Source organism: Camelina sativa, chromosome 8 (assembly GCF_000633955.1).
Source record: "Camelina sativa cultivar DH55 chromosome 8, Cs, whole genome shotgun sequence".
NCBI classification, from domain to species: domain Eukaryota; kingdom Viridiplantae; phylum Streptophyta; class Magnoliopsida; order Brassicales; family Brassicaceae; genus Camelina; species Camelina sativa.
Window position 1 is genome coordinate 26310508 of NC_025692.1, and position 19442 is coordinate 26329949.

General features: G+C 34.3%; 2 protein-coding genes across 2 annotated transcripts; both read right to left on the reverse strand.

Annotated features, from left to right (window-relative positions):
* LOC104708754 (trihelix transcription factor PTL-like) lies at positions 226-4337 on the reverse strand. The gene is made up of 2 exons (XM_010425376.2): positions 3752-4337; positions 226-1735 (listed from the first exon to the last, which is right to left on the reverse strand). Exons 1-2 carry the CDS (start codon positions 4225-4227, stop codon positions 433-435), a joined length of 1779 nt encoding a protein of 592 aa, XP_010423678.1. The 5' UTR covers positions 4228-4337; the 3' UTR covers positions 226-432.
* LOC104708755 lies at positions 14516-17549 on the reverse strand. Its single transcript, XM_010425377.2, has 3 exons — positions 16490-17549; positions 15730-15904; positions 14516-15283 (listed from the first exon to the last, which is right to left on the reverse strand). Exons 1-3 carry the CDS (start codon positions 17354-17356, stop codon positions 14772-14774), a joined length of 1554 nt encoding a protein of 517 aa, XP_010423679.1. The 5' UTR covers positions 17357-17549; the 3' UTR covers positions 14516-14771.

The window sequence follows — 19442 nt, forward strand, 5'->3', positions numbered from 1 at the left end:
GACATGTCTTGTCTGGTTTTGCGTGTCTACACCTTCGGATGCAGAAAATAAATTCTCTTATAAAAGTTGATTTTTATGAGTACGATCTTTGAATTAGCATATGGATGCTCGTTTTTTCTGGGTCAACAAAATAGTTATTGGGATCAGAATTTAATATTTAGAGAAAGATTGATATAAAAAGTCTTACAAAATAAACACATACAAATTAAACATAGTATATAACCGTTGGTTAAAGCCTAATTTGATTTAATTCTTAGACAATTCATCTTATACATGCTGATATAAATTCGTTAAGCCCCAACAAATATTCCATTTATAATTCTAAGCATCATGTGACATATAATAGCTAAGTCAAGGTTTATCTCATATATAGCTAACTCAAAAGAATTAGTTAACCAAATGATTACCTTCTTCTTCGTTGAGACACATTACTTACTGATTCTCTCCTTTACTGAGCCTCATACCATAACTTTCCCACAAATTCTGATCTCCATCTCCCATGAAGAACGGGAAGCAGTTTGTACTAGCTGCCATTGCGCCGCTCGGATTTCCAGTGGTTACGTTTGCGTTTGATGTTGAAGAACCTACATTGCCTTGTTCGTTCATCTGATGCTGATCATTATCATTATATCCGCTTTCTTGATTGTTGTACATTGGATTTTCTTCTGTTCTTGGATAGTATACACCGCAGGTGGACGAATTATCCTTCCTTTTCTTGTTGATTTGCTTCTTTTCTTTTCTCATTCCATTGCTTATCCATTCCCACTTTTCCTTGCATAATAAGGCACTTCTCTGATCAAACCCTAACTGAACTAATTTCGCTGCAATTTCTTCCCATAGAAATTCATCCGAGCACCCTCCCAATATCTCTTGAAATGCCGAGTCCATGCTCGTTCTAATCTCCATAAGCTTTATAATCTCTTGCTCATCCCAGCAGCTACCACTTCCTTTAACAGTAACATTGTTAGTCATTGTTTGATCGCTTCCATTCTCATTCTGATTCTCACTATTGTTTCGGATCTCATTATTACCATTAATCCTCTCTTCCGGAGACGAACATAGCGGCTTTATCAATGGCTTTCCTGTCAAGTATTGCAACGCCTCAATCACTGCTACATCCCTAGCTTCCATTCGCGCCCTCTCTTTAGCCCAAAACAAATGCTCTTTATCAATCCGTGCAGCTTCAGTCTTCCTCCATTCCTCTTCTTTCATCATCCGTTGTTCCTCTTTATCTTCAATAACCTTTGTCAACTTTTCAAGCCAAACATCTTGCCTCTCTATCAGCCTTTTCATGTTCGCATCAATGAACTCCTTGATCTTCCCTTTCCAATTCCTCGTTTTCCTTCTACTACTAGAATCATTACCTTCCGACGAAGAAGTCATAAGCTCCAGCTCAGAGGAGTTGTAGTTGTTAGAAAGACTAAGGCTTTGATGAAAGCCATGAACACTATCAACGTTGTGAATGTTCGACGTTGTTGTAGTAACGTTCAGAGGGTTTTGAGTGTGGAAACCATGAATAGCACTGCTCATGAACTGCGTGTTATGATTGGGACAAGAAACCAAGTTGTTGGAATCGCCGTAGAGCGCTTCAAGCTGCCGGAAAAATCTGTAATGTTTTCCGTCTTGTCTTCCGGCTTTCCCTTCTTTAGTCTTCCTATAGTATTTGTAAAGATTCTCAAACTTCTCTCTGCACTTCTTTCCACTCCTTTGGTATCCATGTTCCTCGGACATGATCCTATTTATATATTAAAAATACGAATGAGAAAAAGAATGAGCTCATGTTTGACTGAATTCGGAGCAGTGCCCTAATCTTGAAACTAGCAAGAATCATATGCATAAATTCATTTTCATGCATATATTAGATTAGATAGTGACACATAAAGTTTGTCTTATTTTAACATACACTTGTTAACTTTCGGACCAAGACTAGTGAACTAATAGTTTACCACAAGAACATGTTTCTATGTTCAGTTACACAAAAGAGGAGGGTACATATCTTCAGAAGCTAAGAAAGATGAATCAGAAGTTATCAGTAAAAAAAAGAAGAAATCTAAAATCAAAGTCAAAGAAGATAATAAATCTTTTTTGTTTTACTCTTGTTTATGTTTTACCCTTTTGGGTTTTTAAAGCACCTGATAGTGTCTTAACTGAAACTGCCAAGGTCTGGTCATTCTCTTGACCAAAACAAAACAACTCCTAAATNCAGCCTTTTCATGTTCGCATCAATGAACTCCTTGATCTTCCCTTTCCAACTCCTCGTTTTCCTTCTACTACTAGAATCATTCCCTTCCGACGAAGAAGTCATCAGCTCCAGCTCGGAGGAGTTGTAGTTGTTAGAAAGACTAAGGCTTTGATGAAAACCATGAACACTATCGACGTTATGAATGTTCGACGTTGTTGTAGTAACGTTCATAGGGTTTTGAGTGTGGAAACCATGAATTGCGCTGCTCATGAACTGCGTGTTATGATTGGGACAAGAAACCAAGTTGTTGGAATCGCCGTAGAGTGCTTCAAGCTGCCGGAAAAATCTGTAATGTTTTCCGTCTTGTCTTCCGGCTTTGCCTTCTTTAGTCTTCCTATAGTATTTGTAAAGATTCTCAAACTTCTCTCTGCACTTCTTTCCACTCCTTTGGTATCCATGTTCCTCGGACATGATCCTATTTATATATTAAAAATACGAATGAGAAAAAGAATGAGCTCATGTTTGACTGAATTCGGAGCAGTGCCCTAATCTTGAAACTAGCAAGAATCATATGCATAAATTCATTTTCATGCATATATTAGATTAGATAGTGACACATAAAGTTTGTCTTATTTTAACATACACTTGTTAACTTTCGGACCAAGACTAGTGAACTAATAGTTTACCACAAGAACATGTTTCTATGTTCAGTTACACAAAAGAGGAGGGTACATATCTTCAGAAGCTAAGAAAGATGAATCAGAAGTTATCAGTAAAAAAAAGAAGAAATCTAAAATCAAAGTCAAAGAAGATAATAAATCTTTTTTGTTTTACTCTTGTTTATGTTTTACCCTTTTGGGTTTTTAAAGCACCTGATAGTGTCTTAACTGAAACTGCCAAGGTCTGGTCATTCTCTTGACCAAAACAAAACAACTCCTAAATAAATTGTTTGAAACTGACCACTCTATAGTTACACATCAATATGTGTGTCTGTGTAATATACGTGGGAATGTATATACGTATATATAGATATATATTGATTTGCTGAAAAGTAAGTTGAAATTGAGGAACCCAAGGGAAGTGTTGAGGTCACATTCTTTCTTGTTATTAATGCAAGAATAATTTTTTTTTTTTAAAAGATTAAATTTGTCTTCGGGATTTTCACTTGAAAGGTCTTAATATTTAACAAGAAAGCGTATGAAAGGTCAAATCTTTTCAAATCCGAAAGAAAACCCACAACAACAACACAAAATATATACTCAACGTTTGAAACTTTTTTTTTTAATATATAAAGAAGATTGAAACTGTTTAGTGTTCATAAGTAGCAAATGTTATTAATTTCCTCAATTGAAAATTAAATTCTTGTAATTGATCAACTGTTAAACTAGGAGACATGATCTTGAAAAAACAAAAACTAGGAGGGATTTTTTGAGAAATATGTATGCATAATTATATTAAAGTTTGTTTAAGAAAAGTTACCAAAAAATAAAATAAAAAATAAAGACGAAGAATGAGGAGAGAGAGAGAGAGAAATTAGGGTAAAATCGAGAAAAGATAAGTGAAGCAAACCTAGAAACTTCATCCCAGAGAGGTCCTTTTTGATTAGCTTCTTTGAATTTATGATCAAGACGAGATCTAATCTCCAACAGAGTTAGGGTTTCTTGTCTTGGCCACCTTCCAGTTCCTCCGCCGTCTCCTCCTACTCCGCCGCCGAAACCCCCACCGTCTAGAAACCCACTAAACCCAACTCCACCACCACCACCACCACTAGTACTCGCGTTCAAGTTACTGTTGTTTCCAGCCGTCGAGGAACCTCCACCACCCAGTCCATGTATGCCACGTGGCAAGAAACCCATCTCTTGATCGGTAGTGAACTGGTGAAGACGGTGCGGTTGTTGCGGCAGCGCCGGAGCGAGGTTGAAGCCGAAGAAATCAGAGGGAAAATGAGAAGAAGTAGACGGTGATGTCGTCGTCGTCCTGCCTCCGCCTTTCATGAGCTGCCGGAGCTCCGGTATACCGTACTGAGGATGCTGATCTTGATCCATTCTTTCAGATTTATATTTCAGCAATCGATAGTGAAGGGAGAGAAAAAAAAAAAAAAGGGTAAAGGTTTATAACCTTTTAATTCCAAACAAAAAAAAAGAAAGTGAAAAGATTGAAGCTTTTATTTTTAGAGAAAGAGAGAGAGTGAGAGAGAGAGACAGATCGTGTAGTCCACGAAAAGGGTCGAATGTAAGCTACAGAGACGATATGGTCCCATGACTTAATAACCNAGAGAGAGAGAGAGAGAGAGAGAGAGAGAGAGAGAGAGAGAGAGAGAGAGAGAGAGAGAGAGAGAGAGAGAGAGAGAGAGAGAGAGAGAGAGAGAGAGAGAGAGAGAGAGAGAGAGAGAGATGTATATTAGATTAGATATACAGATCTTTTTGTATGAGATTTTGTATGTATGTGTGTTTTGTAACATGTGTCTCGCTCAGTATTCATCATCTCTATCAAATTATTTGAATACATGTGTGCATTATTCATATATATATCAATGTAAGGTTTTGTCTCACTTAGAGACAATAATAGATCGAGGTCCTTCTATTTGGATTTTGAGGTTTACGTTCAATATCTAATAAGATTTGTAGGGTTTAACCAATTATCAGAAGATACTTGTCTTTTGTTCTCTGTATAATTTTTACTATGAAATTTCATTATTTGGATTTGTTATGAAGGATAATTGCACTGCAGTTTGCACATGTGACTTCATAATTGTACAACCTTTTTCTAGGATTTTATTTAAAACTAACAGTGTGATTGATTACGTAGATATTCATTTTTGTAAACCTAATAAATGTCTCCCATTAGTGTGATTAACTGATTATACAACGGGATAAATTTGTAGTATGGTATGGCACGCAGACATAACATGTAAGTTTTGAACTATAAATTAGTATACCTTAAAAAATGATTATTTTTTACAATTTTAGATTTATGACGATTTCGTTGTCATGTTAACCAATTCATGTACCTTTTGTTTTACTTTTCAAATCTGCGTTTCAGCTTTTAAAGCTTCGTATTCTTTAAAAAGTTTCTTCTGGCATACATAACTTTTAAAGATAAAAATTCCAGAGGCATGTGTGTGAATTTATGAGAAAATTTTAATAGAATTAAGTGGCCGCAATAAGAGGGGGGTCCTCCGAAAATTACCAAATTATTGGCTTTTATGCTCCCCAACATTTCAACCTGTCTAATCCCTAACCATTTGGCTTTATTGTCCTTTTGACACTTTTATTGCTTCAATCCTAATGTTCACTAAGTTTTAATCCCTTTTGATCAATAATTCCATTTTCGAAACTTCATTCCTTATAAAATCAAAAATTCAAATCCAGATTCATATTTAAGAGCTATTGTAACTATAACCCAAACCCTAAATTTAAACCGAGATAAAAGAGTTTCTCATAAGAACAATGAGTGTTTTTTTGTACAATCAAATATATATCTAAAATCCAACATCAACTTCAAAAATCAAACTAATAGCCAAATGTGCATAAAATCTTCTAACGATTGGCGGTCGGATTTGGCCGTTATGTTCTCAATGATCCTGTCCAATTTCATGAATAGATGTTGGGGAGTTAGCGAGATGGAGGAATGACGTTATTACGTTCATGATAAAACATTAATTTGATTGTGAATGCATACATAAAATGTGATTGAGTAATGCTTCATAATTCTCAATATGGTTAATACTTAATAGTAGTCATCAAAGTCTTTTTTAAAAAATAAAATAATAAAGTATATATCTATCACTCAACTATTAATAAAAAATGTTATCTGATTGAAATTGAATAAAAACAATAATAGTGAAAATCCGATTTAATTTGCAATCTCATGAGTCATGACAATATGAAGATACATATTTTAACTATCCTATCAACTAAATTCCACGGTAACCCAGTGAATCAGAGAACGTTTTATTAAAAAGAATTAGTGGACTAATGAAGAAAGAAACAAGATTATGAGAAAAAATAGAATAGGAAAAAGAATAATATTTTATCATATTAAAATGACGAGCTGAAGACACGTGTCACATTCGTAATCGTCTATTATAGAGGACCCTAAAAAGTTTTGCCTTTTATTGACTTCGGGAGACTTCAACAGTCCCTTAGCAGACACGTCCCAACGGCGTCGTTTTATTCGATTGTGCTTTGTTTATCTAATACTCCTCTGCTCGAGTTCGCTCTAATATTTTCTCTCTCGGACACTAATATTCGATTGTGCTTCGTTTTATTCGCCGACGTCGGGTCCTCTCACCCATTTCGATGCTCTGCTGTTTCATGGTTTCCTTAGTTTCCTTTGGTAGCTCTATTTTCCCCTTTTATTTTCCCCTTTTGAGTCGTTACCAGTCCTCGACCTTTAACCCAGATCCAGACGAAGAAGGCTTGCCCTCGCTTTCATACCGAAGGAAGTAGAGTCCGGCGAACCCCATCCTCCTTTACCCTCGCCCAACCCTACCGTCGACGTCTTCAAAGTCCTTGCACCCCCAATTCTCTCGAACCGGATTGTGCTCCGCTTCTGAAGAACCTTGTGCCGCAACATTAACTGAACCTCCCCAGGGGACGTCGGGATCGTTGACTGGCGGGGAATCTTTCAGCTATGCGACTTGCCTCCGCTATTGGACTCTCGCTATAGAGACATGTCACCCTGAGAGCTTCGCAGACTCATGGCCATACCCACCAGAGAAGCAAAACTTCTTCTCCTCTCCGGTTAGCCGCTGCACAAACCAACTCCCCTGGCCATCCTCATTATCCACTGGATTTCTGCGGATGAGTTTTGGACCCAAACTCGGCTTGTTGGCTTCCCAAATGGTCTTGCAAAACCTCCAAATGTCCAGGTTCTCTCATTCTAACCCTCTGTTCTCCTATAGATTGTTACTAGTTTGCTTGGATATCCTCGGTGTTCGAAGACTGCATCAAAGAATCCGTGTAGCTAGTCTGTCTTAGATTTACAAGGGGTATGTTAGAACTATGGCTACTGCTCAACTTATGACATTGTCTATTGGCCCCCAAATCTGGAGTTATCATGTCTCTCCTATTTCCCAGCAATCATACCCTCCTCTGAAGCTCAGGCCGTTTATTTATGTCCTTGTGTTGTGTCGATTGCAAACTTTGTGTGGAACCCTTGATCACCATTTCCATGGCAGAGAGGACCCACCTGTTCTAGCACGATATTACATCACTTCTTTGCACCTGCGTTTAGCTTCATTGATGAACTCTCTAACACCCAATGTCTTGCAACCAACCTCTCCTCCGAAGCCCAGGTCTGCTCTTTATTCACCAGTGTTTTACCGACTACTAACTTTGTGTAGAATTCTTGATCACCATCTCCATGGCAGAGAGGACCTACCTGTTATGTTACGGTTTTACACTTATTTCTTGCAAATCCTGAAGATAGTTTCTATCTTGAACTCTAATGCTTCAAAGGTTGTGAAGTTTCATGGCATGCTAGTTCTGAATTCAAGTTATCGAGGTTGTGGTTATGGTCGAATTCTCTCTACCAATAACCACCCCTCGATGATTCTAGCGACTTACTTCAGGCTTTACCTTGTTAAGCAACCAACCACCATCACCTCCATCACCATACGGGCTATCGGCCCCCAAATCACTGCCATGGTTATGATCCTGCTAGTGTATATCACTTCAGTGTGTTCCTTGGCACTGACTCTTCTACCTACGGTACTGTGTCTTTTGACCGTGACCTTCCTGTCATCTCTCGAGACCCTCGAAGATGTCCGATCCTGCAACCATGATCCCACATGTCTCCAAGTGCTCTTTAGCACTAGTTTTATAGCCCTCATGGAGTCTCGCTTGATCTCTACCTTACTCTTGTTTATCTTTATGGCTTTGGGGAAAACTTTTATTTGTATTTGTATTTGTCTTAACTCTGGGATACTTTATCCCCTCCTTTATAATGCTTCTGTTTGAATGAATAGAATCATTGTTTGTCCAAAAAAAAAAAAAAAAATACTCCTCTGCTCTTCTCAGTTTCATTCGATAGAAAGAATCTCAAGAAAATAGTTGCTTCATCGATGGCCTGGGGACAAATAGACAAGTAANGTGTATATCACTTCAGTGTGTTCCTTGGCACTGACTCTTCTACCTACGGTACTGTGTCTTTTGACCGTGACCTTCCTGTCATCTCTCGAGACCCTCGAAGATGTCCGATCCTGCAACCATGATCCCACATGTCTCCAAGTGCTCTTTAGCACTAGTTTTATAGCCCTCATGGAGTCTCGCTTGATCTCTACCTTACTCTTGTTTATCTTTATGGCTTTGGGGAAAACTTTTATTTGTATTTGTATTTGTCTTAACTCTGGGATACTTTATCCCCTCCTTTATAATGCTTCTGTTTGAATGAATAGAATCATTGTTTGTCCAAAAAAAAAAAAAAAAATACTCCTCTGCTCTTCTCAGTTTCATTCGATAGAAAGAATCTCAAGAAAATAGTTGCTTCATCGATGGCCTGGGGACAAATAGACAAGTAACTAGGGTTTGCATTTGTCACCTACCTACCTATTTATTGTTTCAACACCGCCAAATTAATTGACACCTTATCTTCTTCTTTTTCGTGTCTCTCTTTTTTTTTCTTGATTTAAAGGAATCTAATTTAAAGAATTAGAAATCATTCATATCTATAATTATTTTGATACTGCAAAAGTTTCTCACAATTGGATAATAGTATACAAACATAGCACAGCGAATTAAAGAGAAGATTGCTATCTTGATATATATTTCTACGTACGCAAATTTTATTTTCCAACAACACACAACATAATTAATGATATATATTACATTTAAACCGAATTGAAGTTAAAATTGTGACACTGACACAATTATGTAGATATATTTTCAAACATTCTTAATTAAGTTTGTAAGTGTGGTAAACATATTTTTTGCAATTATGTCCTAAATGATTGAAATAATAATTCACATTTGGCTAATACGAAACTAATTATTGTTCTTCTTTTTTATTTTTATTTTTGAAAAAGGGCTAACTGATTATTGTTATTTGACCAAAAACCTAATTACTGTTGTATAAATTATGGTGAAACTTCGGAATTTTTTTTTTCTTTCTTATAATTCTAATAGTATAATTTATTTTTGAATTCGTAAGAAAATCCAGTTACGTACAAACTGCATTGCGTCATCCGATTCATATTATGAGTTTGATACGCGAGTATAATCTGACTTACGCGAACTTCTCTTTCTCATAATCACACATGGGTTTGAATGATCCTCTTTTCCCCTTCAAAAATTCGAAAGCAGATGATGTATCCATTCTGTCTCTGTAGAAACAATGACAATGTATTATAACAACTAAAATGAAATAGTTAATATGAATGCTTTCAACCCTAAAAATATACTTAAAATTGGTATATTTACACCGCATTGACCTATATATATTATATATATATATTGATAGCTCAAGAAGTGGCCTATAATTTCCACATCGTCTAGAGACAAAGTAGCATGCTTTTGCGCGAAAGTGAGACTAAATCTGAACTCTACTAAGATGGGTCGATGTTATGGACACATGCATGCCATAATTTTTCAAATTAGATTACAATAATAACAGTATGCGGTAGGGCCTTTATTCATTCGTACACCACCATAGTATTCCTACATTGATTTTAAAAGTCGTACTTTATTACAAATAAAATGTTAGAATTTCTGTGAGGGTACAATTTTTAGCTTAAAAAATTATTGAACATAGAGTTTCTATTAATTAATGCCTATCCGATATATGAGTTACGTACCAATACCATCAACTTAATTTCACTTAGTATACTGATTAGTTATTTCTCCGATTACAACATTAGCCATCGGGATTTTATCATATTCTATGGTTCTTTCTTTATATGAAAATGTCATGATTTTCTTTAAAGCAACCTTTGGTTTTTATTGAAAAAAGGGAAAGTTGCCTCAACCATGATCTGTTTTTTATAATATATTTTTGTTCTATCATTGAAGATCTATCTCTTTAATTTGTTAACAATATCTATCTTTCCATAGTTGTGTATGAATCAATATATTATATTCCTCAGCAATCATATCGTTTAAAACTTTAAAATTTTATAAACTGAAAGACATTCTTCTCACAAAAGTTGTGGACCACGGTGCAAAATATCATGAATATAGAGAGGTTTTATTTCCAAACAATCAGTCGCTAATGTTACTTAATTAATATTTGACATGAGGTAGCTAGATGCCGACAAACACGTAATGATCATTCGGATTTATTTTAAAAGATATACTCCTAAAGTGAAGATGTAATTATTTCTTTGAAAGGACAAACAAAAGCAACATATATGTACAGTCACATTTTATTTTCGAACTGCCTAGAGATATATATACTTCCTCCCTATCATAAAACATGTTTTTCTATGATTTTTTTTTGTATCATAAAGATTGATTTTATGTATACTTTAAACAATTAATGCTAAGAAATTGTAAATTTCAAGCAATAAATGAAAATTTAAAAGTTTGATGAATTACTATTGGTTAATAATTATAAAATATGTTATTATAAATAAAGAATACATTTATAGCTAAACATTAAAAACATTTTGAAAATCCTAAAACATCATCTATTGTAATACAGAGAGATTATATATATAAGGAGATGTTAACAGGTGTGGAAAGAGAGATGCGCAATCAATTCTTAATATTACAGAAATACAAAAAAAAATATGGAAGTAAAAGCAGAGTACGTAGAGAGTGATGAAATCATGGACAGTGTATAGTAACTGTAAGAGAAGAAGAGAGTCCTTAATAAGGGAAACATGCTGAACAGAAGAATCTCAGTCTTGCTCACTCAGTCTTTTGTCTTAATCCCGACAAAATATATTAAAGAAAACCAAAGAGAAGAAAAGTAATTCTTAAAATCTTTTTTTTAAAAACATTGAAAATATATAATTAAAGAGGAAAAATATTAATGAGAGTGTCTGAAACTCAGAGTGGTCAGACCTGATGACTTGCTTTTCACGTAGGTAGACGTTCGATCCATGCAATGTACACATATCTATATACGTGTGTTCATATGTACAGACACAGTGTTTTTCAATTTCCACCATTACTGCTCTCTAACAGTTTCTATATTTATTTAATCAGGATTGGTTGCTAGTAGAATAAGAACACTTTATGTATACGAAGAGGTAATAATTTTTATTTATTTTTAATAATTTAAATATCATTTCAAAAACTATATCAAGGGATAGCTAAAATTGAGAATGTCAAAAAAACAAAAAAAGAGAGTTACATGAAGAGATAGCTGCAACGAAAAGCTGTTGCATAAAGTAGAAGACCAATTTCCTTGTTACATTCAGATAGGTTTTAGTTATCATTAATTCGGAAAATTATTAATATCTTTTTCTTATTTTCAAACTAACCTCAGTATATGTGTGCGTTGGAATCAATTACACGATAAAATACGCATATCAGGTGTTGCAGCTTGCAGCAATCGAATGGCCTAATCTCTTAATTCTTTCGATGCACACGTCGTAAATCATGGCGCGATTATGACAACCATTCCCCAAATATTATTTTATATGTTACTATTAAAAATCAAAATAACACGTTACAGAGGCGTCCGGTATTAGACAATTTTCATGGTTTATATGTCATTGCAAAGTGTTATAACACATTACAACTTAAATCTGAATCATGTGTTGTATACGCGTATAATCGAATGGAATACTACAAATTTTGGAAAGATACATACAAATTGGAGGCTTATAATCGATGTTTGATAACAGGGGTACATTGATGGATGTCGATAAGAATGCGGGGTCACACCAACCAGCTGGATTTTGATATTTTAGCCTTTTTTCCTTAATATTTCGTTCTGGCTTTTCTTATCAGAATGATTTTCAAGAAAATAAAATCAAGGAGGAAAGGTAAAAAGAAAGGTTTTGTAGTGCGAAGGCCCATGTTGTTGGAAGGTTTGAAACGACGGATGCATGCATTTGGGAACCCTGAAAGTATAGATTATATACACAATTTGGTATCACAAGTTGAGTGATATTACATACTTTCACACTCATTGAGTATATAATCTCCAATTTGAATTGTACTTACATATGCTGATTTATAGGTCCAATCGTTTCATTTAATTTCCGTGGTACTTACTCACACTAGTCCAAAACCCACTTATAATAGTGTATTCGAAAATGGTTTACCTATAAAATGTAATTGTGAAATTCCTACCATCCGTCGTACATCCATTAGATTTAACTTGTAATCTTGAGTACTTGAAATTTTGTCATCAAAATAAGTTTTTTTTTTTATATAATTATTATGTATAAACAATAAGATCAAATAGGGTCTGCCATTAACATCGACCTTGAGAATTAGGTAAAGAAGTTCTATACGACTAGAAAAGTGAATCTGGTTGAAAGGGGTAGTGCCGATGTCAAAAGGTAAAACGTTGAAATAATAAAAAAAGGAGAAAGCTATCTAATTTTTTTTGAATTTTAGTTTAACAGTATGTAATAATATTTGTGCAAATTAAAGCATACCCTTCTTTTTCATTGCCTTTTTGAATTTTGTTTTCCTTTTATAGATCTTCTCAAGATTTGTTCATAGAACATACACTATCTAATTCTTATAAAGCATAGTTATTTTAAAATAATTTTGTATATGAATATTTGTTCGATAAATCAAATGGAGAATTCAAAATGCATAGATGATTAATGATATCCCGATTTTGATTGATGTCTGAACTTTACCATTTTTTTGTCACCAAATAGTAAAAGAAGTAACACAAAGAGATGAAGTGGTTCCCTATATATAGCTTCGCTTTACAAGAAAGTAATCAAGAAACAAACTAACACTAAATGCAAGAGACTTTCCACAATAAATTGCAAGAAATATAACACTTTGAATAATAGGCAAAGTGTCGTTTAATTTGGATGATGTGAAAAAAATGGAAGAAGCTAGGTTTTTGTCTGAGACTGATATAGTAAGATCAAATTTTCTGAAAGAATTTAACTTGGTTGAGTTTTGGGAAGATATTGATTCAAATGTTCTTTTCACGTCATAGCTCATATAGTAATTTGAAAAACTAAAAATAAAACGACTGATTATATATATCGTGGGAATAAGCTAGCTTATGGAATTAATTCAAAGGTTGGTCGATTAATTATTAGAGATGAAATATATTTTGATTTTTGCTGTGGTGGCGGGGGACCGTTAGGGAATGATAGACCGTGACCCATATTCACGGGTAATCTCTTATATTAAATTATTAATAAACCAAATATCTTCATCACTAAATATTATAAAATTATCCAATTATTTGTTAGTTAACTTATAATTACAACAACATAGCAACGCTTGAGCAGTACAAGCATAAACCTATGCTACATGGCCGTTTTTTTTTGTGTGTGTGTGTGTTCTCAAATCTAACAAATAAGTAGCTAATATTAATCGTGACTCTTTTTTTTTCTTTTGTAATAAGATGGCAACTTAACGCAATATGATTTATTTATAAATTTAAAGAAAAAAAAATCATTGTAAGACAAAAATTTTAGAAAAGAATTATGCTTTTTCTTGTTTTTTTGTCTTTGAAGTGGAAACTCGGAGTGAACTCGATTCGTATGAACTTTTTATTCAGGAAAAAGGGAAACGTTAACCGAGGTGTCAACGACGAAAGAGGAAAATAATAGTGGAGATGTCTTTTTCATAAAGATTATGTAGTATTTTAAACATGAGAACTATAGTTGATTAAAGACACCTTTTGACTAATTAATTATATTTAAATTTTTTACAAAAGAGTAATAAAGACGTCTTCTCTCTAATGCCTGGTTCCAGGCAAATATATATCACCGAATTAGTGCTAATCATGAATCATGTAAAAAATAATACTAAATCAATTCATGTTCTCATATTGTAAGTTTCTATCAAAGTTTTATTAGTTCTTTGTAAATAATAATAAATTTTTGTTCATCTAGTGAATGATCTCTCTATGCTTGACAATTAGTTGGAGTTTTTAATCTGACAACATTGGACCACACGTATTACTTTCGACATCGATCTGAAATTCCTGTCACGGATGTAATAATAGTATTATCATTGGTTATTTGGCTCAATCAATATATATGGTCTTCTTCTTCTTTTTTTCTTTTTCTTTTTGGTATATGAAAAAGATATTCGTACTTAGCCTAATCCGTAGTTATACACATACATCTCTTTGAGCTTCTTGGGCCTTATAGGTCAAACAGGCCAGTGCATTTTTTGGCCCATAACGGATTTGCTTTGCACCCACTTACAATTAGGTTAAGAAAAACTTAACAAGTAAATAAATTAATGTGAAATAAATTAATTGTCAACTACAAACTACACTGAATCAGAGAACCCGACTCAGAGAGTTTAGAGAAATTTCACTGATCCTATGAAATTCTCAGTTACGCATAAGAAATTACACAAAATCTGAATACTCTCTCATCAAGCAAAACTTTTACATACAGCCACCAGTCCACCATCCATCTAAACAACGCAGGTTAGTTTGTCATTACTTGCGACGGAATCTACCCGAATATATAAATACCGAATCATCGATCTCCACCGCCAATGTCTTGTGATAATTCTTCAACCAAATCCTCGAAAATCTCAAACTCGATATCCAAAACCGTCTCTGCAACTTCAGCGTCGTTCTTTGATTTCCATAATCCAAAACTCTCTGTTCTGAAATCATGTTCGACCATCATATCAATTGTGTTCGACTCCACATCTCTCCAAGATCTCAATCTCTCGCATACCCTTTTGGCTACAGCTTCATCGTCAAGCAAAACAATGTCGTTTTGTAATTCCTCTGCTGCGAGGTCCGAGATCAATGCTTCTATGCCTTCGGGAACTTCACTCATGTCTTCAAAGTATGTTTTAAGAACTCTCTGAGTTATAATCTCACAATGGTAATAAAGACTTTTCATATCTTCTTCCTCCTCCTCCTCATCCTCGTCCTCCTCGGTCTCTTGCTCTGACATTCTTTTCTCGAGTTCCATGGGATCCAAACCCGCGAGTTGCTCGAATCTATAAAGCTTTTGTAGTAGCAGATGCTTTGCTTCTGTAAATCCAGATCCAAAAATAAACATTAGTTCATTCATACAAAACCCTAACTTAAGCTACAAATAAATTACAAAATACTTATGAGAATAGGAAATGTACCAATATAACAAAAAGGAACTATACACACAAAAAATGTGAACTTTCCCAAATCTAATAGAACTAGTCACAAGATTTTAAAACCCAAAAATGTCAGTGAGACACTTTAGCAAAACACTGTGATGTAAACGTCACTGAGACAATCAGACAATTCAATAATAACAAACACTATTGGTGCACGAACACGTTACTGTTCTTTTTTTTTTTTTTTCCTCGAAATCATAAAATCGTACAAGAAGAGTTTTTTATATAACCATTTAAGGAGAAATCAACCAATAGTTTGGTAAGGTGGGAAAATTAAATGAGAAGCTGAAAAATTTGAGACAAAAGAGTGGTTCGAAAACGTACTTTGTACAGATCTGAAGCTGGAAGGGATGTTATTGTCATCCATGTGAATGTCTTCGTCATCGTCCTGAAATGGAGGGTCCAAAACTGATACTGGGCTGCACTGTTCTTTATCTTCCTCTTCTTCTTCCATTTCTAGTTTCTTTAGCTTCTCTACTTCATAACTCTCTTTTTTCATCTGTTTAATACAAAATTAAGTACTTTTAGATAACTTCAGATTATATGCTTAATTCTACTGATTGTTTTTGACTGATGGAAAACACACAACACAAAGACAAATTCTTTTGACTCTATTGCTAAATAATTTTTTTGATAGACAAAAACCAAAAAAAACACAAAGACAAGAAAGAGAGATTTGCATGTCAGAGACAAGAGATCAACTTTGTTTTCAACAACACAAAAGGCTGAGTTAATTTTCGAAAAGACGAAATATACATTTGTCTTCAACTGTTTTTGCATCTTCGAAAACTACCAAACGATGAGTTCGCGGGGTATTTTTGTCATTACTTTTAAACTTTCTTTACTTTGCAGCTAATTCAAACAAGCTAAAAAGTCATTAATTACCATTTTTGAGAACATATTTTGTATTTTCAAATCTTTAAAACCCATCGAGTTATTATTATGTTCATCAATTATTTCTACAGACTTTTCTTTTTTTTTCGATTTCTAACTAACGAATAATAATGTAATCATTACTAAACAAACTCTTACCAAAAAAAAATGTAATCATTATTAAATAATTTAATTGAAGAAAGAGACAAACCTCAAGACAATCGTGGCGTGGAGAAGCCGCAGGTGATGTGAAATTTGGCGTTCTGAAACCGCCGTTTGAAGGCATTGTTTGGAGAACAAAATGAAACGGGCTTTCACAATGACGTTTATCTTCAGTATAATCTTGACCGTTCATCATCATCGCAAACTCATCTGAACCGTTGGATCTGCTGCTTGAGCTTACCGACGTTTCGAAATCAACGTCCCAAGATCTCTCTCCGTTTGTAACACTCTCTGACCAAACGCCACTACTACTTGACCTCCGCGAGAACTGCGTCTCAGACGCGGTTTTATGCGTTTTTGACGAAACGTTTTCTTCTTCTTCTTTGCGTTTGGATTTTCTTGTGACTATTTTACGAACAACCGGAGATTCCCATCTCAACATATCCTTCACCGAAGAAGAAACGCGTCCACCGTTGTTGATTTCGCGTTTCTTTCTGTGCGTTAGCTTCTTTAAAACAGAACCAAATATCCCGAACGCGTTTCCTGCGTTTCGCGTTCTTGTTTTAGACCCTTCCGAGCTCTGTTTCTGTATCCTAACCGCAGCTTCTAGTAGTATCGACGCGGTTCTCGCCGGTATGTTGACGAAGATCGCGTTTTGGCTACGGTTCGGCGACTTGAATTCAAAGAGTGGTGACTTCTTCGGGTCGGGAGAATCGCGTAGAGAGAAGAAACAAGCGTTGCGGCAGAAACGCGAGGGAAGTCCACCAGCGTTTTGAGAGATAGGTCTGCGTTTCTTGACCTGTAAATGCGTTACCGGACGATTGATTTGGCAACGCCGGTCTGAGATGTAACTCTGAAGCTGAAACGGCTCTTGATCTTCTTCAAGAAGATCTTTTAAATGTCTCTGAGACGCCATTGTATCAAAATTACCAACAACAAGAAACAGAGTAAGAACACCAAAAAAAGAACACAGAACTTTCTCGTGAGTTTATTCAAAAGTTTTAAATTTTGTAATTAAAGTGAAAGTTTCTGGACTCAGATAGAGAGAAGGAGAAGAGAGAGAGAGCGATGTTGATGGTGGTGATTCAAAAATGTGGATGGTTTTAAAAGATCGAGGCAAGGGGCTAAGTAAATAAATAGTTGTAGGTAGAAGAGGAAGAAACAAAAATAATTGTATAGTATTAATTTTTTTTTGGTTAGTCTTTTTTGTTTTGTTTTGTAATGTGTGATTAAATAAAGAGCACACCAACAAAATAAAAAATAATTTTAAAATTCGTAGGGGAACCTCAATGTTATTTCCAAAGGGAAACAAAAATAATAATATTTCTTTAAACGAATTGGTCCCCTTGACTGTAAATATTGCTCTTTCTGAATACAGTACGTAATATGTTTCATGTTAATTAGATGTTCTTTACTAATGCACATGTGTTAAGAGCAATTTCATAATATCTAATACTACAATAAACTTATTTATTTTGTAATATACACACTTACAAGATTTTTTTTTTTTAATTTAAGATGAACATTTGTTTTGCTAAATCATCACTCCAAATAATAAATATTTAGGAACATTATTTCCATGCCCACAAGCTTTTTTATTCTCTAAGTCATTTAAAAAAATTTTAAACTCAACAATGGTCTCTTATTCAAATTTTGGATGAGTCAAGGGGTTTTTATACTTTGATGTCCATATATATTACAGAAGTAGAAAAGTTCAAAATCCTCCTAAACGAGCGCTTATTTCAATAATAGTATCGAATAGTTGTTTTCATTTTTCACATTTCTGTGAAAACTATTCTTTTTTTCCTCCAAAGGACAAAAGCGTTGACGATCTCAAAGAGGTAAAGAGTTAAAAAAAAAATACAAACAAATGAAAAAAAAAAACACTCGTGAGAAAAATAAAATAGAAAACGACAAAACAGAGAAACACGCATGCCCAATTTATTGTAGGAACTGCATTTTGACTGCATCTACTTTTTGTTTGACGACCCTTTTTCTCACCAGTTTCATATACTACTAGTATTTAATTAAACCCCAGTCGTTGTTTTTTTTGTTAATTCAGTTGTTTTTGCTTCATCAATGTAAATTTTGTGTTCAAAAGTTACCACATGATTAGTCTAAAAGAATTGAAATTTAAGATGAGAATGAGATACAGAAACTGCACATGAATTAATGAAATTAAGATTGACGGCTGTTTTCTTGGGGTTGCAGAGGACTATGGTAGCAAAAAAAACTTATATATCCTCTTTTTGAGATGAATAATAATATGATCAGCATTTAGATGGATTAGTAAAGATTTGCATTCAACATTACATTCATGTAACTATTAGTGTAACGTTACACTTACATACATATGAACTTTAACATACAGAATAAGGGATAAATAAATAGTAGTATGTTTTAGCCTCATATACGATTTTTTGCAAGGGGAATTCAAAATTATACAGTTGGAAAAGTACGTAACAACAGCAAAAATAACTTTAAAAATTGTGGTTTTTACAGTGCTCCTCGTGTCGTGCGTAGAGATTGGCCAGAAAAAAAAAGGGACACGGTACAACCATTTTATACTAGCTTTCATATTTTCATTTTGATTGGTTACTCTTTCACAGACACATCAACTTTAATTTAAAATAAAAGAAAAAAAAATCTTTTCGTAAACTTCTGTCTTTTGAAAAGAAGTAATTATGATTGTGTTTCTGAGAATGGTAATTTTAATAAAGTTGATTACAGTTATTTCCTCATATAGTTCCCAGATATATATATTAAGGTCAGAGCAACGCGTGCCTTCCTTTATTTCCTTCAATCACTTTCTGCTTCTCTAGCTAGTGGTGGTGGGGGGTGGGGTTTCTCTTTACTCTCTAATAAAATCGAATTTATTTGGATGATTTTTTTCTTTTTCTTTTTCAAATTGAAAACTTGTGTAGGTCAAAAGTTAAAATAGTATGATGTATTTTAAAAAGATGTTTGGTTTTTTTTAGAAAATAATATACAGATAATTAAAA

Coding starts and splice junctions, on each gene's coding strand:
- LOC104708754 (XM_010425376.2), bottom strand. CDS start 4,227: ATGGATCAAGATCAGCATCCTCAGTACGGTATACCGGAGCTCCGGCAG. Junction 1,736..3,751: donor CTCTGGGATGAAGTTTCTAG/GTTTGCTTCACT, acceptor ATATATAAATAG/GATCATGTCCGAGGAACATG.
- LOC104708755 (XM_010425377.2), bottom strand. CDS start 17,356: ATGGCGTCTCAGAGACATTTAAAAGATCTTCTTGAAGAAGATCAAGAG. Junction 15,905..16,489: donor CACGCCACGATTGTCTTGAG/GTTTGTCTCTTT, acceptor TGTATTAAACAG/ATGAAAAAAGAGAGTTATGA. Junction 15,284..15,729: donor CAGCTTCAGATCTGTACAAA/GTACGTTTTCGA, acceptor CTGGATTTACAG/AAGCAAAGCATCTGCTACTA.